Here is a 19,859-nt window from a genome sequence, read left to right on the forward strand (position 1 = left end):
TTATTCGTGTCTAGACATATAACCAACTTGGTGTATAAATTTTGTATCCTGCAGCTTTACTGGATTCATCTGTTATTTCTGATAGTTTTTTAGTGGAGTCTTTAGGGATTTTTATGTATAACATCATATCATCCTCAAACAATGATGGCTTAACCTCTTCCTTGCCAGTTTGGATGCCCTTTATTTCTTTTTCTTGTCTGTTTGCTGTGGCTAGGACTTCTAGTACTATGTTGAATAAAAGTGGTGTGTGTGGACACCCTTATCTTGTTCCTGATCTCAGAGGAAAAGCTCTGCTTTTCACCATTGCATATGATGTTAGCTGTGGGTTTTTCACATACAGCCTTTATTATATCAAGGTATGTACCCTCTAAATCCACTTTGTTGAGAGTTTTTATCATAAATGGTTTTATCATGAATGTCAAGTGCATTTTCTGCATATATTGAGATCACATGATTTTTATTTTTCATTCTGTCAATGTGTATATCAGTCACACTGATTTGCAAATATTGAACTATCCTTGCATTCCTAGGATAAATCCCACTTGATTGTGATAAATGATTCTATTAATGTATTGAATTCAGTTTGCTAATACTTTGTTGAGGATTTTTGCATGTATGTTTATCAGGGATAATGGCCTGTAGTTTTCTTTTTTTGTAGTGTCTTTGTCTGGTTTTGGTATCTGGGTAATGCTAACCTTGTAGAATGTAATTGGAAGCTTTCTGTTTTTTGGAACAGTTTAAGGAAAATAGGTATTAGCTTTTCTTTAAATGTTTGGTAGAATTCACCTGTTCATCCATCCGGTCCTGGACTTTTGTTTCTTGGGAGTTTTTTGATTACTGATTCCATTTCATTACTAGTAATTGGATTGTTCACATTTTCTGTTTCTTCCTGATTCAGGTTCGGAAGATTGTATGTTTCTAGAAATTTATCCATCTTTTCTAGGTTGCCTAATTTGTTGGCATAGTTTCTTGTAGTTAATAATCCTTTGTATTTCTGTGGTGTTAGTTGTTGTTTCTCCTTTCATTTCTGATTTTTCTTTACATAGGTCTTCTCTCTTTTTTTCTTGGCAAGTCTGGCTTATTAATACTTTTTTTTTTTTTAATATTTTTTTCAGTGTTTTTATTTATTTCTAGGAGAGAGAGACAGCGCGAGCAGGGGAGGGTCAGAGAGAGAGGGAGACACAGAATCTGAAACAGGCTCCAGGCTCTGAGCTGCCTGAGAGCACAGAGCCTGACGCGGGGCTCGAACCCATGAACCGCGAGATCGTGACCTAAGCGAAAGTCGGACGCTCAACCGACTAAGCCACCCAGGCGCCCCTATTAATACTTTTTATCTTTTCAAAGAACCAGCTCTTGGTTTCATTTTTTTTCCTTGTTGTTTTTATAGTCTGTTAATTTGTTTATTTCTGCACTGATCTTTATTATTTCCTTCCTTCTCCTAATTTGGGGCTTGGTTTGTTCTTTTTTTTTCCTGGTTCATTTAGGTCTAAGGTTAAATTGTTTGAGAGTTTTCTTTGTTTCCTGTATCGTTCTAAATTTCTGTAAGGGAAATTTTGTTTAAGGGATGCTTTTGCTGTATCCCAAAGATTTTGGACCATCGTGTTTTCATTTTCTTTTGTCTCCACATACTTTTTAATTTCCTCTTTGGTTTCTTCCCTGAGCCTTGGGTCATTTAGTAGCATGTTTTTTTAGCCTCCACGTGTTTGTGTTTTTTTCCTTGTAACTGATTTCTAGTTTCATATTGTTGTGCTCAGAAAAGATACATCATATGATTACAACCATAAGTTTAGTGAGGCTTGTTTTGTGGCCTAACATATGATCTATCCTAGATGATGTTCCATGTGCACTTGACAAGGATGTGTTTTCTGTCATTTTTGGATGGAGTGTTCTCTGTATCACTGCTAAGCCCATCTGGCCACTCAGAGACACCGTTTAATTGTTGATTTTCTGCCTGGATGATCTAGCCATTGATATAACCGGGGCGCTGAAGTCCCCCAGTATTATTGTATTATTGTCAGTTTCTCCCTTTATATCTGTTAATATTTGCCTTATGTATTTAGATGCTCCAGTGCCTTATGTATTTAGATGCTCCAGTGCCTAGATGTCTACAATTGTTATATTCTCTTGTTGGATTGAAAACAAATCCTTTTTAAAAGTCTGTCTGAAATGGTGGGTCTATTCCATTGTTCTACACTTAATCCTAAGTACAGATAAAGCTCTAGATAGTTAATGTAATAAATACTAATACATTACTTGTGAGTGAAAGATAGTTTATTTTAAATTACTTACAGTCACAAGGGATTATTCTCTTCAGTTTGAGTTAAAACTGTTATGTACACAGGTGCTCAGTTAAAGTGTTTCTGTCATTTAATTTCATATTGTAAAAGCAAACAGGTAAAATTATAGGACTAAAGTTGTAGGCAAATTATTATTCTAGAAAGAGATTTGAAAAACTTCCTGATATAAGATGTAACTTTTGGGTTAAGCCCCTTTCAACCATACCTAAGTTAGGTTAACTTTGCAAAGCCCCTGAATGTGGGGGCTGGTTGTCAGGGGAACCAGCCACGTGACTAGAGGGTTGCAACCTTTAGCCCTACCCCCTGACTTCCGGGGCTGATGGTTAATCAGTTGTGCCTGTGTAAAGGAACCCCCCCTAAAAGCCCTAGGCAACCTTCCATGTTGGTGAGCACACTGAGGTGCTGGGGAGGTGGCACACTGATACGTTGCCCTATGCATCTCTTCCATTTGGCTGTTCCTGAGTTATATTCTCTTATTGTAAATTGGTAAATTAGTAAGTAAACTGTTTTACTAAGTTCTGTGACCCATTCTTGCAAATTATCAAACTGAGGGAGGGGTCGTGGGAACTCTCAATTTATAGCCAGTTGGAAGGACAGGTGACAACTGAGACTTGCATTTTGGTGTCTGAAGTTGGTGGGGAAACGAGGGCAGCCTTGTGGGATTGAGCCCTTAACCTGGGGGGTCTGGGCTAACTCTAGGCGTTAGTATCCGAATTGTAAATGGTAGAACACCCAATTGGCATTATAGGAGAATTGGAGAGCTGTATGGTATGGAAAACCCCACACATCTGGTGTCAGAAGTGTTGGTAAGGAGCAGAGAAGGGAACAGCAGGTTTTCCTTTAGGGGCCATGATGAAAAGGGTTGAGAAACTGAGCTGAAGAATGTACTCTAAGCAAGAGCTTAGAGAAATGAGAAATCCCCAGGTTCCACTGTCTTCATTGTAACAGTCACAGTTTTAGGGAAGTAGGAAGTCGGAAGTCGGAGTTTCCACTGTATGCAGTAAAGGTGTGACTTCCAGTGGTCCAGGAGACAAAGCGGTTAGGACTGCCTTTACCATCGGGCTGTGCTGTTTTAGATCTTTCTTTCCACATCCATTTGCTCACTGCATGACCCCTCCTGCACTGTCTTGCCTTACATTTCCTCCACCTGAAAGGCTGTGACCCCAGAAAAGGGATGTGGATTAAATCTCAGCTGCCTTCTGGTGTTACTCTCCGTCCCTGTCAAAGCTGGTCTCCTGGCTGTGGGGACCTCCCATTTGGGTCTGCCTTATAGTTTGATATCCCCTTATTAGCATCGGAAAGGAGAGCCCGAGGGTCTACATCTTATGCCAAATGTGACACATTTTAAAAGTTGACTCTTCTTACCCCTTTTTTGGGCTCCCATTGCCTTGTCTTCCCATTGCCTGGTTGCAGAGTACTTTGTTGTCACTGGGTAACTGTGGGAGAGCTACGTAGCCTGTTCAGTAGTGTGCCTGGGCCTTGGGAGGCACTCAGTAAATAGGCCTTGGTTTAAGGGCGGGGAAAAGAAGTTTGTTAGTAGAAGCCTGATGAGTTGTTTTGTTTTTCAGATGAAGTTGTCACATAAGAAGATAGCATTATACCCAGTGTCCTTGTTTAAAATTTCAGTTTAGTGTCACCTCAAGGCCCCATCCCATTCATTGGGTCTTTTTACAACAAATATGACTGCTGAGCGAAGGTCAAGGAGGGGAGATATTATGATCTTTTACAGTTACTAATCAGTGAAGGAGGGATTGCACTGAACAAATATTACAGAGTTGTGACTTTGATCCCTCACTGGTAAGCAGTAATTGTAGAGAATTGGATTTCAGAAGCCCTGAGAATTTACCTTTAGTTTACCTATTATAGTTTAATCTCTAGTGATGCAGGTGGGTAAGGATTAAGCGGAATTTTAATAGTGGAAATAACAAGTCTTTCATTTGATAGTTTTCTGTGTTCCCATTATAAATAAAATGAATTAGGGGTGCCTGGGTGGCTCAGTTGGTTGAGTGTCCGACTTCAGCTCAGATTATGATCTTGCGGCTCATGAGTTTGAGCCCTGCATCGGGCTCTGTGCTGACAGCTCAGAGCCTGGAGCCTGCTTCCGATTCTGCGTCTCCTCTCTCTGCCCCTCCCTCACTCACGCTCTGTCTCTCTCTCAAAAATAAACATTAAAAAAAAATGTTTTTAAATAAATGAAAAGAGTTAATCATCTATCAATGTGTGATCCCCTGAATTTACTTGGTAACAAGATACCAAAGTAGAAATCCTAGATTCCAGTTTAAGAAACCATTTGCAACTGGTGTACAGAGCAGTGTCAAGAAATAAGTACCAAAAACACAAGGTCTGTCTGGCTACCTGATACTTAGCCTACTCTCTCGAGAAAGTAGATGGCTAATGCCTTTAGTATAATTTTTTTTTTTTAAAGAGAGGGTAAAAAATGATCATATAAAAATTTAACCATTAAATTTAATGTTAGCAGAAAATAAAACAACATCAAGTTAATGAGAGGAAGAGTGGTAAACAGAGGGATCTAGGGAGCATGTCTCTGCCTCAGTCATCTTAGGAAAATGGCATCATGTCTCTGGACCCCACTTTCCTCATCTCTAGGCTAGGGTAGAATTATACCAACAGTACATTCTGTGGACCTGCATTCCTGGAGTCAGAGTGAGTCACTCCTCTTTTTATCCCATGCCTCATATAGTGGAACTTTTGAAGGAATGGTTTGAATAATCTCTTAACACTTGTCTAACTGTGTTAGGAATGTTGTGGTCGAAAATAAAATAAATAGCTCTCTGTTCATGTGTGCATGTGCACCGGTGTGTGTGCACGCGTGCATGTGTGTATGTGTGTATATGGAAGGCATAACTTAGTGGAAGAGGTTGTGTTGTAAGAGAACAAGGGGAAGAGGGCATTGTGAACAATTAGAGAAGATGGAAGGGAAGAAATGAGTCAAATGATGAGACTGTGGTTTAAAAAAAACCACCCCCCAAATTGTCCATAAGCAAATGCATGGTGGGGATCCCTTCAGGTTAGGCACCTGGAGGCCCGGCAGGCCCCCCCTGTGGCCACTACACAAAACATCTTTGGGAGTGTTCCTTTCGTATTCTTTCTAGAGCTGGTTATGAACTACGTAAGCAAAGTGCTCTTTTTCTTACCTGTAATATCTTGTTTTATTGCTCTTATGATGCCCCACACTCAGTTCTGAACGATTTTTGACTTGATTCTCAACACTCCTTTGAGGATTTTCACGAGTGTGCTTCAGGCTCTGGAGACACGACTCTATGGCGGAGCCCCGATTGGAATTACTGTAAAGCTTTCCCTTTACACCTTTGAAAAAGACCGTACTTATTCTGATGTTCAGTGCAGTTTGTTAAGCAGCCGTGTGTGCGCACGCATCGGGAAGAGGGCCAGGAGGACGTATGCCAAAGCCCTGCCTGGCGTCTTCCATGGTTTCTTTTCTTCTTAATGCTCTTCTCTACTTCCTGAATTTTCTACCGTGAACATTTCGTTTACAGTCGGGAAAAAGGGAAAAAGCACAGTCTGGTTCCTTTCTGGTCATGTTCATCGTGTCTCCGAGTATTGGCAGAAACAGTTCTGCACTCAGGAGCAGGTGCCCAGGCGTCAGAGGGAGAGCACGGATCCTCTGTCGTGGACTCAAAAGCCAGTGGTGCCGCCAGCCACAGAGTGTTGTCTTTTCAAGCAATAGTTCATTAAAAGAGAATAAATCTGTTCTTCTAATTCTTTTGCGATTTCAGAATCATTCATTTCATTATGTCAAGCAGAAGTGGAATGTGATAGGGGCACCTGGGTGGCTCAATTGGTTAAGTGTCCAACTTGGGCTCAGGTCATGATCTCACGGTTCGTGAGTTCGAGCCCCAAGTCGGGCTCTGTACTGACAGCTTGGAGCTTGGAATCTGCCTTGGATTCTGTGTCCCTCACTCTCTCTGCCCTTCCTCCACTCATACTCTGTCTCTCTCTCTCTCAAAAATAAACATTAAAAAAATTATTTTTAATGTGATAAAGATGTGTAGGCTTATTTCACAAATACTAGTGAAATCATTTTTGATGGAGTACTTAAAATAAGTGTTCATGGTGTGATTTAAAAACATTAAAAAAGAGGTGCAGCGTCTGTATGGAAGCTGAAATATCTTAGTTGTGGTGGAAGCGTGGTCACATGTATCACCTGGTAGAAAAGAAAATATTTTGTAGGAAGAGAAGGTGGGTGTAAACAAAACTTAAACTATGGGGAAGACTTGAACTTCTAAAGATGATGCCAACTAATTGCTGCTTTAAAGAAATAAAAGCTGAATATGAATACAGAAAAAATAGAAGAGGTCATCTAAGACATTTTTGGGGTGTAGTCATGGAAATCCTCAATATTGTTGCTGTGTTGTATAGAAATTTGAAGTAAAAACCTCTCTAAAATTTCCCTTTGGGCCCAAGTTTTCAGTTCTGTAAGTGTCTCAGGGAATGGAAGTCACAATTGCTGTGTGAAGTACATGTTATGTTTCTATAAAAATTCTGTGCTTTTATTTTTTTCATGTTTTTGTTTTACTTTTGAGAGAGAGAGAGAGACATAGAGACAGAGCATGGGCGGGGGAAGGGCAGAGAGAGAGGAAGACACAGAATCCGAAGGAAGGCCCCAGGCTCTGAGCTGTTGGCACAGAGCCCAACGTGGGGCTCGAACTCACAAACTGTGAGATCATGACCTGCGCTGAAGGTGGACGCTCAACCAACTGAGCCACCCAGGTGCCCCCAAAATCCTGTGCTTTTAGGTTTATGAAGAGAAACCCTAGCAATGTCATCTATATGAAATCTTCTGGAAACTTCTTCTTAATAAAGTAAACAAATCAAAGCTCCTCCCCAAAGCACGTGAAATCTTTATTCTCGAGGTCGTAGCTTTGTTTCTGACACTTGTACAAGAATCCCGTGCTAATGACCAGCACCACTTGAGTTTTTCATGACTCTCTTTTTTAAAATCTAGTATTCCACAGGTGCCCACTTAGCAGTCTAAAATGGAATTAGATGGCTTTTAGGACCAGAGTTTAATATACTTTCTGTGCCTTCCAGAATAATTGATTTTACACCATTAACAACTTCCCTTTTCTGTAGCTCTCAAGCTCCAGAAGAATCAGTTCAGTAGCGGATTAATTTATTCCTTCCTAGTCAAGTATTTTGTGGCATCAATAAAACGAGAGATGCAAAAGCCAATTTCAACAGCTACCTGCTAAAGAAATAAATTCTTCTTAATAGGGATGATATTTCCATGCCCTGAGTCCTGGGGAGAAAAATCTGGCAAACAAGAAAAGATTTATGTAATCCTTTCCTATGAGAATGGTTTTACAGTGGGTGCACACAGGCAGAGTTTTGCTAAACACGTTTTGAACTAGGCAGAACTGAGTTTTTTTAAAGCCGTAGGTGGATAAAATACCATCCAAGTTTTTCTGAGCCACATTAGTGTGCGAGCAGTCTGCTTTGGATAAACAAGAATGAATTGTTTTTTTCTAATCGTGACGATTGCTGTGTTTCTGATCTCCTTAAAATACAAGCAGGGGACATGGTGAACTCTCTTGTCAGTTGACCAGTTTCTCCATTGTTTATAAGAAAATTCTGAGCAAAAGTCCTTCCAGCTTATTATAATTAGCCTGAAACCTGATTATAAACTCGTAGTCGTCCGTCTGTGAACCTTAAAAGGATTAGGAAATTTCAGGCTCTTGTTTTTCTATTCAGTAATTTTTTTTAAAAGCCCAGCTAATTCAAAGCTACTGTCAGAGAGGCTAAAAAGTACCTCTTCAAAAAATCACAAACTTCTAGGGCAGAAGGGACCTTAACAACCATGGGTATAGCACTTCTCTTACATTATGGATCAAAAAATTGAGACACAGAAAGATTCATTAATTTGTCCAGCATCACATTGGGAAGCAGAGCCAGGAATGAAATCCAGGCTTTCTGACCTGGAGCCCAGTTCTCTTCCTCCCATTCAGACTTTCTCATGATTTGCAGGGATGAGTCTGGCTCTTCTAACTCCATCCTAGACCCCCCTTCTTGAAGGCAGCCACTAGAAAGAATGAGGGTCGTTGGGGTGTCTGGGTGGCTCAGTCGGGTAAGTATCCAACTTTGGCTCAGGTCATGATCTCACAGTTTGTGAGTTCGAGCCCTGTGTCCGGCTCTGTGATGACAGCTCAGGGCCTGGAGCCTGCTTTGGATTTCTCTCTCTCTCTCAAAAATAAATAAAACATTAAAAAAAAAAAAAAAAAAAGAACGATGGACTTTAAGCAGACTGTTTTGATCGAATAACATGCCTAAGCTGACACAACATTGCCTTACTCTTCATGGATTGCAGCCTGGCCGGCCAAGTTTTGGTGATGCCCAACAGGAAAACCATAATCCGTGGCATTAGAACAGGGAGAGATGTGTGAACTGCATTTGAAGATTACTCCAAGCGCACTGTATTTCCAGGAATAGAGGTGAGGGCTCTCTTACAGCAAGCAGTGCCCTGTTACTCAGACACTGCCTTATGTACAAAGAGCCCCGGGTCTCCTGTCAGAGCTCCACGACATGGAATATCCCTGTCACAGCCCTGAACTGCACACAGCTGCTTTAAAATCTATAGCACTCTGGCCAAAAAGAAAGAATTCTGCTGATGTTTAAACAAACATCCCACGCTCTGTGAAGCCATCGGCCTGAGGCACCACGTGGATTCTACTGTTGGCCGCTGCGCCTCCGCTGCGCACCTTGGTGACACCTTAGTGCTTGGTCCTCGCATGGGAGGCACGCGAGCGTTTGGCCTTGCATGTCCCTGGCAGAGTGCGGGAGCTAGGTGAGGAGGTACGAGGGGTCCTGGGAGTACACAGGCTTTGGGGTGCGGCGTGAGAAAAGCACCAGGCCCTGGAAGCTGCCCAGCGCCGCCCGGGTCCCGCGGCCCCCAGCGGGCGGCAGGCAGGCTGCCCACGTGGCTGGAGGCCTGCCCGGGAAAGGCTCGGGCCTCCGCGAGCATGCGCAGTCGATCTGGTTTCGAAGGCCCGAGACGGCACGTGGTTCTCTGTTGTTAGCACCTCCGTGTGACTGCTGGACAACAGGTTTCTCCCGATGGGGGTAGGGCCTAGGAATTTATAGATGGTTTAAAGAGCCGAAAATGGGTTCAAGGAAGGGACAGAGAGAGGAAAGGCAAGGGGAAGGAAGTTCTTTTTTTTTTTGAATGTTTGTTTATTTTTGAGAGAGAGAAACAGAGTGTGAGTTGGGTAGGGGCAGAGAGAGCGAGGGAGATACAGAATCCAAAGCAGGTTCCAGGCTCTGAGCTGTCAGCACAGAGCCCGATGCGGGGCTCGAACTCGGGAACGGTGGGGTCATGGCCTGAGCTGAAGTCCGGCACTTAACCGACTGAGCCGCCCAGGCAACCCGTGGAAGTCATATTTTGGACAACTATACCGTTAGTTGGATTGTGGGTGTCACCTTCTACTCTAAGGTAGTGATTTTTTACTCCCCTCAAACTTCCCTGATCCTGAGGTTCTCCTGGAGTGCTTGTGAAAAGTCGGGCTTCCAGGGCACCTGGCTGGCTGGGTGGGAAGAGCATGCGACTCTTGATCTCAGGGTCCATTCTTGATCCTGGGCTCAAGGAGTTCAAGCCGCACCTTGGGTGTAGCGATCACTAAAAATAAATAAACTTAAAAATACTGAAAGTTCAGCTTCCTTGGCGTCCACCCCTGAAATTCCGCCTCAGTGGGTCTGAGGTAGGGCCCTTGAATACCAGGATAGTTTTAATAGGTATTCCAGGTGATTCTGAGGAAATTGTGATCCGGGCTGGTGCTGTCATCATTTCTAGATGTTCTGCTCCAGATTTGTCTTCCACTGTAAGTTCAGACATTACGAGTATAGGGAGGCCTTATCCATTACAAAATGAAAGCTTTATTTTTAAAAGCATGCATGTTCCTTTTCATATGATAATAATGCCTTTGTGTTGATTTCTTGTGTTTCTGAACATAGGAAACACTGTTTGAAACACTGCCATATTGGTTCATAGTGACTAGGAGAACCTGAGTGCTGTTAACCTTTGCAAAAGAACCACTGAGTGGCCTTTGTGGTGGTTGCCCTGCCATTAAATTTGGCCTGGACCTGTGTCTGTGAGTTTTAAAAATTATTCAGAATCAGAGAGTGTAGTCATCATTAGTGACTATTTTTTAAGAAGCTTTTATTCCAAAACAATTCATATTTTCAAATAACAAGTATAAAGAAAATGCAAGCATGAGTCCAGGCATTAAGATCTATAAATTCCTCACGTTGTCTTATAGTAACATTTTTTTTAATAGTTAGAACTTTTAGAATGAGGAAGTAGTCACTGTTCCTTCGTCAAGGTCATTTTCACACTCTAAAATGTAAATAACAAACGTCTGTGACTGGATTGTTTTCTTTTCAGATAGGAACCAAGGCTTTAACCTTCTCAGCTCACTGGCTGGAGCAAACCATAGCATGGGGTCAGCAGAGATGCGTCACTCAGAGGTAAAGATTTTTCCTGGATCCTTTGGTTTTAATTTCTCCTTGTCATTATGAGCCCTTATACCATCTGTCACTTTTTCCTTTCCATTTAAGAGGCAGCAGAAAATAGTAACACAAGGATAAAAAGAGAATCTGAAACAATCCTCTTGGGCCCAGTGTCTGTTGAGGGAAGGCTAGTTCAGCATTAAAGCAGTAAGCCCTTTCAGTGCAATCACAATTTCGGCCACCCCGTGGGGTTGTTTGGCTTGCGTACTTTACAAAATGTGCTAGGATTTCCTTGAGACATAAAGTTGCCTCCAGGTCTTTATAATGTAAAATTGATGGCTCTTTCTCAGTACTTCCCATGTATGAGGCCCTGTACAAATCTGAGGCAGGGTCTCTGTCCTCAGTGAAGTTCCGAGTTTGACTTCAACCCTGTGTCCTCAAGGTCTTCGGTCTAGGTGTGCCTTGGTCAGCATGCCGGAACCAAGAGCAAATGACACAGTGTCCTACGGTCTTTCTAGGCAACTTCATCATTCTTGAGCTCTTTGAGATATGCTTACGTTCATATTTGCATTTTGATTAAAACATGTCTCTTAAAGCACACAAAAAAGCCATGTTTTAATAGCTGGTAGTAGAATCCTAACACTTTCTAGTTTTTCCTTGACGGAAAACACTCAGAGTTAGTGAATTTTTAGCCTCTGTTTTTTTTTTTTTTTTTTTTTTTTAATGTGACATCGATCCTTCGTCCATCTCTCCTGGTCTCTAGCTCCCATTATTGCTTCTCTAGAGCCAACTGAGGAGTGGAAGTGTGAGCCTTTTTTGGCTTTAGTTCCGAAATAGCCTACAATTAAATTGCGACTCGTGTGTATTTCCCTCAACAGCAGCCCCGTTTGCCAGCAGCAGCGAGGACTGAATCTCTCTTGGATCGTCGGGGCGCTGCATCTAACACAACAGACGCCCAGGCTGATAGCATCGTGGGTAAGTTCCTCATTTGGCTGCCAGGAGACAGCTCTGAGGAACTTGGACTAGTTACGGGACATACAGCATCAAGGGGGAAATTGACTTTGAAGATAAACAAGGGAAGAAAGTGGATCGTGTACCCCAGTGAACGTGACCCTGGTGGACGACTGACAGCAAAGGAGGGAGAATCACTACATAAGCGATCCATGGGTACCGTTTTCTCGCCGATTCTCTTAGCAGGATCCTTGATTCAGATCATCTTAGCTGAGACCGACAGAACCAGGTGGCGAAACAGCTTTCTGTCTCCATATTCCAGTTTTTTCATAGTATTTAACAGTTGGCAGAATCGATGGTAACAAGAATAATACAACTTTATAAGCCCCTTTCACATCCTTTTAAAGTTCTTTTATATCTACTTTCCTGTGTCGGGTAATGAAGTTCGACAGAGAAGTTATTTTATGGAGATGAAGCTGAGGCTCAGAGCAGTTTGATAATTTGTCCGAAGGCATGTAACAAGAGGGTCCTGGAACTGAAACTCAAATCCAGTCTGCTGTCCAAAAGCCCTGGAACGTAGTTGACGCTAACTGTAAATGTTCTCTTGTTGAGGAACTGCGGACACCTCTACTTTCTCTTAATGCCACGGAGGGTCTGTGTGCAGTCTTTAAAACTGTTTCTGATTAGAAGATAGTCCAGTAGAAAACTTAAGTGTTTGGTAAGAGAAACATATTAAGGAGGAAAAATTACATTTGATCTCTTTTCTCTCTCATATATTCAGCCTTCTCTTCTATTGGTTTAAATAGAAGCTGGGTCCCTCCTATTGGTTTAAAAAAATTTTTTTTCATGTTTACTTATTTTTGAGAGAGAGAGAAAGCAAGCATGGCGGGGAGGGGCAGAGAGAGAGAGGAAGACACAGAATCTTAAGCAGGGTCCAGGGGCTCTGAGCTGTCAGCACAGAGTCCGACACGGGGCTTGAACTCGGGAACAGTGAGGTCATGACCTAGGCCAAAGTCAGACGCTTAACCAACTGAGCTATCCAGGCGCCCCTCTCCTATTGTTTTTAGATGTACTAAAGTCTCTACCATGAAAAAAACCCAGTAACCACACTGAAGAGGTAGGGAAGACCAGAACTAGCCTGAATAACATGGGGAAACAGCATTCTGACTAAATACCATAAGGCTAAAAACAGAACTGAACAGAAATAGTGAACTCTGCCTAATACATATGATTCTCACAGGGGCACGGTTTAGAAATTCTGACACTCTCTATATTTTAGATGTATCAGGGTTGAAAAAATAAGAAAATACAGATAATGAGAGCTAGGTTTCTCATGTCTGAGAAAGAAGTCACACACAAAGAAAGGAGAAGGCAGGGATGAACCCTTTGGTGCTGGGCTGGAACTGAAGGTGTTAGCATGACCGTGTACTTCTGCGGTGGAGCAATAGAGAGAGACGTGTGTGTGCATCCTACCTCTTTCCACCCAGGGGGCCTGGAAGCAACATACTCTAATAGCGGTGGGCACCCTTAGCAGTTAAATTTTTTTTAGTATTTATTTATTTTTGAGAGAGAGAGAGACAGAGACAGAGAGAGACAGAGAGAAAGAGAGTGGGGGAGGGGCAGAGAGAAAGGGAGACACAGAATCCAAAGCAGACTCCAGGCTCTGAGCTGTCAGCACAGAGCCCGACATGGGGCTTGAACTCACAAAATGCGAGGTCGTGACCTGAGCTGAAGTCGAATGCTCAACTGACTGAGCCACCCAGGCGCCTCAACACCCTAGCATTTAGATCTTGGTTTTTAAATACCATCCTCCAACAAAAGGATCCAGAGTCACTTGGATTGATTCCAGGGTTGGGGACAGGAAAAATGCAGGATGAACCTAGAGCCATCTCGTGGAGCCAGAACCTAAGGAGGTACTCAGGGGAGGAAAAAAAAGGGAACATGTTGAAAGGGCACTGGAATCAACCTGAAAGAGCTTCCTGGAACAATTTGAACAGCAAATAAGAATTTAGTAGGGGCGCCCTGGGGGCTCAGTCCGTTAAGTGCCCGACTTCAGCTCAGGTCATGATCTCACGGTTCATGGGTTCGAGTCCCACGTTGGGCTCTGTGCTGACGGCTCAGAGCCTGGAGCCTGTTTCAGATTCTGTGTCTCCCTCTCTCTCTGCCCCTCCCCGACTCATGCTCTGTCTCTCTCTCTCAATAAGCAAACATCAAAAAAAAATTTTTTTTAATGAATTTAGTATTGGGCTGTAATCCATAGAATAAATATCTCTGAATCCATACTAGTAAAGGAAATAACTGAACAAAGAAATAACCAGGGAAGAAAGGGCAGTTCTTCCTTACGGAAGAATTCTGATAAATATAGAAGGAAAGAAGGAAAGAAAAATCATATCAGTCACACACCACAGTAATAATAGTTGTTGTGGCCAAGAGCCACTGATGAACATTAAACTTAGTAGATGAAAGTTTGAGAAAAGACAGGACACTTGCATATTCCACAGTATCTTTCCCAAGATATTTATTTATTACAAAGAGGATAATAGTTAACTTCCCGCTGGAGAAACCCAGCGGATACCACTTTTACCCTCACCAGTAAGAAGACACACTGACATACCTGCCCCGGATAGGAGGCACTGAAAGAGCACATCACTTTTGTGGTCTTCATGCTAAAATAGCCTCAGTCTAATAAAACATCAGACAAACCCAAATTGAGGGACATTGCACAAAATAACTGATGAGTACTCTTCAAAAGTATCAAAGTCATGAAAGATGACAAAAGTCTAAAGGAACTGTCACACTTTGAAGAAGACTTAAAGAGATCTGACAGCTGAATTCTGTGTAAGATCCTGGAACAGGAAATTAGTGGGAAAACTGACAAGGTTTGAATGAAGTCTGTAGTTAATAGTACTTTACCGTTAGGAACTCCTTGACATCCATAATTGTCCTTCAGTGATAGATGATGTTAATGCTGGGGGAGGAAGACAGAACTTACTATTTTTGCAGCTTTTTGGTATTAGTGAAATTATTTCAAAAGTAAAGGAAAAAAAGGCAAAACCAAACCAACAAAGGTAGAACACCTGTCAGCCCCGCGGCTCCCTCCTCTCTTTACTGAACTTCTTTCCATTCCTCACCTACCTCACCTCTTCAGCTCTGGCCCCCATTTGCCGCTGAAAAAGCTCACCAGCGACCTCCGTGCCACTAACTTTAGTAGAATTCTCCAGACCTCATCTTAACCTCTTGGCATCTTCAGTATTGTGGATCGGTTCCCTTTTGAAACATTTTTTCTGGCTCACCCCACACATTTCCTGGTTTCCTTCCCATTTCTCTGGTTATTCCTTGTCTTTCTCTCATAGATGACCCTCCTTTACCAGCCTTCACGCACCGCCGCCCCTCAGCACTTATCTCAACTCCTCTGCCAGATCTGTATTTAAGCGTGAAGTGGTTCTGACCATGCTTGGTTACCACGCGTACACAGATAAATCCCAGATTGTTATCTCCAGCCCCGTGTGTCAACTGCCCACATGAAAAGTCTGCTGGAATTTGTCCAGGGCAAATTTATTAAACAAATTGCATTTTTAACACCACATTCTCTATATGGCACTGTAGTCGATGTAAAGACTTAGCAGGTGTCCTTGTCTGCAAGCAGCTGACAGCCTAAAAGTGTAGAGACAAGCCTTGCAATATGATGCTTAAAGTCATGGGCTTGGGGCCCTGGGCAGCTGGCTTCCAATCATGGCTCTGTCAGTAGTGGTGAGGTGACCTAGAGTAACTTGTTTAGCCTCCATGGGCCTCGGTTTCCCCTTCTGTAAAAGAAAATTCTTCCTAACAGTGCTGTTGCAAAAATGAAAGGGAATTACATAAATTAAGGCACTCAGTGATGTAGACACAAGGTGTCCTCTCTCCCGCACCATAGTGGTATTTCAGTAGTGATGGGGAGAGGTCAGAATACAAAGTAGCGTATGCCAGTGTCAAGGCAGTTCTCGAAACACTAAGTGTGAAATGAAATCTAGGGAAGGAGACTTGTGATCTAGGGATGGCTAGGGAAGACATCGTAGATGTGGTTGGCCTGGAGTGGAAAATGAGGAAGAACTCTGATTAAAAATAAATTTTGATGAAGAGGTAACAGGCTGTGGTGGAAACCATAAAGGCTTTGTAGTAATAGTTAGGATTTGGCTCTACCACTGTAATTTCACACGAGTTCGTTTTCTCCTAGCTTTCTCCCTGTGTAAATTGCAGACATTGAGGTCTGTCCTGAGCACCTGATATGGTGGTTGTCAGTAATAGATGCGGAAATATTTGTTGTACAGGAAGATACAGCATACGTTCCAGACGCTTCCTGTTGATCAGTGCACCTCAGTGGAGAGTGCGGCCTTTAGAGTTGGAAACACCTAAGTCTGAATCCGAGCTCACACTAGCTGTGACCTTGGAGCCAGTCACTTCACCTCAGAGCTCTAGTTTTCTCATCTCTAAAATGAAGCCGTATTCTCTGCCTCAGTGTAATGCTGTAAGGCTAGAATGTGCTATTCCTCATTCGCGAAGGCCCGCGAGCAGCCAGGCAGGCAGAAACCCCGTAAGCAGAAAAGCTGGGGCCCGTGGGCTGCTCATCCGGGGATGACCCCATCAAAGCTAGGACTGATTGCCTTATGTGCGTAGTTAGCACATACGTAAGTGATACATGGCAACTAATGTGACAAATCCTTTTTTCAGATCCCATGTTAGATCTGGATATTCAAGAATTAGCCAGTCTTACCACTGGCGGAGGAGATTTGGAGAACTTTGAGAGACTATTTTCAAAGTTAAAGGAAATGAAAGGTAATTGGATTTGTGGTGTCTGCCACGTTCCCATCACGGTGCTCCTCTGTTTTATACGGTAGGATTTTGTTTGGTAACCGCTGATTGGGTTCCATGCTCTGGTCTCAGCCGTTTGGAGAGCCTTGGCTCTTGGGGGCCCATGTCATCTTCTGTTGGTAGAAACTCCCCGGGGAAAAGTTTCCTCTTTCTTCACTCTCTTTCCTCTTACTTGCCCTTCTTCTCTTGCCTCTCTCGGTTTCTTTCAGTGTGTCTCATTAACCTGGAATCCGTAAGCTCCCTGCCAGTTTACTCACATCACCCCCATCTGGAAAATCGGGAAGACTTAAAGTCCCTCACAGCCGTAATGACTACGCCATAAGCATTTGTCTTTGAATCCCACCTCCCATCTTCTAGTGTTAGAGCATCCGTACACTCCAGACTCTCCTGTGCTTTTGTATGAATTTCTTAAGATATATTTTCCCCCTAGACAAGGCGGCGACGCTTCCTCACGAGCAAAGAAAGTTGCATGCGGAAAAGGTGAGACAATCAGGTATTTATTATCTATAAAAGGTCCGGTGCTGTTGTTATGCACCACCCTTGTTGACTTCTGTGTTTTACTTAGTGTGAACTTTTCATTGGATGTTAACTTGGAACACATTGAATGTTTACGCTGTCATAATATAATTGCTGTAGTCAAACCAGAGTTTTTCAAACGTATGTTGAGTGGCATGGGACTTTCATTGAGACTCCGGATGTTTGCCTTCCTAACTGTTGGGCTGGAAAACTCCTAGCTGTTTTGTTTTGTTTTGTTATTACCAACGCAACGCATGCTCTTGGCAGGAAACGTATGTGGTTTATGGTATTTCATTGTATGAATGTGTCCTGATTTATCCATTTCCCTTTTGGATGTGGCAGCCATGTGCATTTTTTGCTTCTGTAAATGGTGAAGCTGTGTATAACCTTACACACCCTTCACCTTTGTATGTAACTCTGATTTTATCCTTAGTATGCATTTCTAGAAGTCGAAAAGTCCTGGGCAGGGTATTCAAGGGTTTCCATACATGTTGCTGGAGGGCGGGGGGGCAAGGATAGCATTTTAGGTCTTGATCAGTTCAGCATATTGACTGACGCATGATACAAGGTGAAATGTAGCTGTTGCCTAAAACGCGTTGCCTGCTTCTCTCCACAGGTGGCCAAAGCCTTCTGGATGGCAATTGGGGGAGACAGAGATGAAATTGAAGGCCTTTCATCTGATGAAGAGCACTAAATCATTTGTGCTAGGGCATCACTGCCTGAGAGCCTTCCCTGCCCCGCCCAGTTCCGTTCTGCCGAACTTCCCATCGTTGCGTTGGCCACCTGACTTAGTTCTAGGTCTCCTTAATTTTAGTTTTTAGTAGCGGAGAGTAGGGGTGTCCTCTCTCCATAGATTTTAGGCAAGTGAGGAGTGAGAAGTTTTGAAATACGCTTTTTCTAGGAACAGGAGTGAGACGAGGCCCCGAGGCACCTGTGATTGGCCCAGGTTGGAGAAGGAGGCCGCCACTCCATTCCCAGGCCACCTTTTCTGTGCCGTCCCCTGTGGCCACACTCGATCACTGCACATCAGGAGCTGGTGCCCCTTTTCCATGAGCTTCTGGATTGTCTGCTTTCGGGGAGCTTCCTGCCCTGAGCTGTGTTGCTTTTGACGGGAGGCGAGGAAGCTGCCGCAGGTTCCATGTGTGCCATAGCGTATAGGTGGGGGCAGAGTCCGGGGCCCTCAGCTTGGTCTCTAGCTGAAAACTGCTGCTGGGCATTTTGTTGGTAATAGAGTGTCCTGGCTCATGCTAGAAGCTGTGGAAGAACCAGGGCGAATTCTTAGACTGTAACAGATGAGGCAAAGCAAACCCATCTCCAAGTCGCTTTGGTTGGGGGAGGCAGGGAGGTGAGTGGGGTGGGGGAGGTGAGAGGAAGAAACTTAAGGAATTCCGTATCCGGGCCAGCGAAACAGCATACGGAGCTTTCGCACTAGTGTAACCATGAAGAAGCTCTTCTTCCTTAGAGCTCTTAAGACGTCAGAAAACAGGGCGGTTCCCCTCCTTCTCTCTGGGAACCAAATAGGTCACTGCCAAAATAGTGACACCGAGGGGTGGGCGGGACGAGAAAGGATGTGAAAGGCCAGGCAACCAATACCTGAGGACCTGGTGTTAACTGCAGGCCTGAGGGGGCCAGCCCTAGGGGCGCCGCTCCCCAAAGGGATCGTCTCCAAAGGAAGAGTGGGCAGTACGGTAAATATTCCCATTTCTGGTTTTGTAGACACTTTGTAATGCACGCCACCAGCCTGCACTGCCGCGGTCCCTGCCGTGGCTCTGGACTGGGGCGGGGTCGTGCCGGCACGCAGGCCGAGAGCCGCCTCTGGCCTCGTGTGCACCGTGAACTCCTTAGGTCGCCAGCGGAAACAAGTCTCCGACCCCTCTGCGCACCGCGTGAAGGAGTGGCAGCAGGAGTGGAGTGCTCCAGTTCCGGGCCGGGGCAGCCACGGAGGGGGGAAGGTTCGGTGACGGGAGCGGTCAGGGAAGGGCCGTGACCGGCAACACTGGCACTTACCTTGCTTGGTGACTTGTTTTTCCTCCTCCTCCTCCTCCTCCTCCTCCTCCTCCTCTCTTTTTTTTTTTAAACTATTCCGAAGGTCTTTGAGACTCTAGTTGATCCTTATTCCATCATTGTTTCTTTGATGTGACTGCATTAGCCACTAAGAATGTAAGGGAAGTTGGCTCTGGGGTTGCACAATGAAAGGCAGAATGTTTTTTTTTAAAACACGGAGGGTTCCAGAAAATACATCAGGTGACATGGTTAGGGAAGACGGACTTGAAAAAGCCGTGAAAGTGATTTTGTGGATTAAACGAAGCCAGGTGATTAAAATATCATTTATTTATAAAGTCTGCTAATGTGTATCATGGTTTTGTTTTCTTAGTAGGAAATATGATGGGGGAAGCCTCACTTCACATGGGGCATAAATAGTGAATAATCGATGAGTTTGCCAGACTCACAGGTACGTGGAATCTACATCGCATATGTGTAATATCACCTCACCTTGAGACCTCAGCTTTCGGGGGCTGTTGGCCCCTGCCAGGGCACAGGGGGATAAAGAGATGCAGTGATTGCATAAAGATTGACAGTGATCATGAACTGGGGCGCCTGGGCGGCTTAGTCGGTTAAACGTCCAACTTCGGCTCAGGTCATATTCTCATGGTTCGTGAGCTCAAGCCCTGCGTCGGGCTCTGTGCTGACAGCTCAGAGCCTGGAGCCTGCTTCAGATTCTGTGTCTCCCTCTCTCTCTGCCTCTCCCCTGCTCGCGCGCTCTCTCTC

The 19,859-nt window shown here is 43.9% G+C and overlaps 1 protein-coding gene across 1 annotated transcript in view; it reads left to right on the forward strand.

The window, feature by feature from the left end:
- Window positions 1-19,434, forward strand: part of AAGAB (alpha and gamma adaptin binding protein) — a 53,082-nt gene extending 33,648 nt beyond the window's left edge. Inside the window, exons 6-10 of the mRNA XM_039219791.1 lie at window positions 10,711-10,793; window positions 11,654-11,750; window positions 16,434-16,538; window positions 17,005-17,054; window positions 17,707-19,434. Coding sequence (XP_039075722.1) covers window positions 10,711-10,793; window positions 11,654-11,750; window positions 16,434-16,538; window positions 17,005-17,054; window positions 17,707-17,784 — 413 coding nt within the window. The 3' untranslated portion in view covers window positions 17,785-19,434. The remainder of the gene's footprint in view (window positions 1-10,710; window positions 10,794-11,653; window positions 11,751-16,433; window positions 16,539-17,004; window positions 17,055-17,706) is intronic.
- The last annotated feature ends 425 nt before the right edge of the window (window positions 19,435-19,859 follow it).

The sequence above is a fragment of the Hyaena hyaena genome, unplaced genomic scaffold, assembly GCF_003009895.1.
Source record: "Hyaena hyaena isolate Hyena2069 unplaced genomic scaffold, ASM300989v1 scaffold_15, whole genome shotgun sequence".
In the NCBI taxonomy this organism is placed as follows: Eukaryota; Metazoa; Chordata; class Mammalia; order Carnivora; family Hyaenidae; genus Hyaena; species Hyaena hyaena.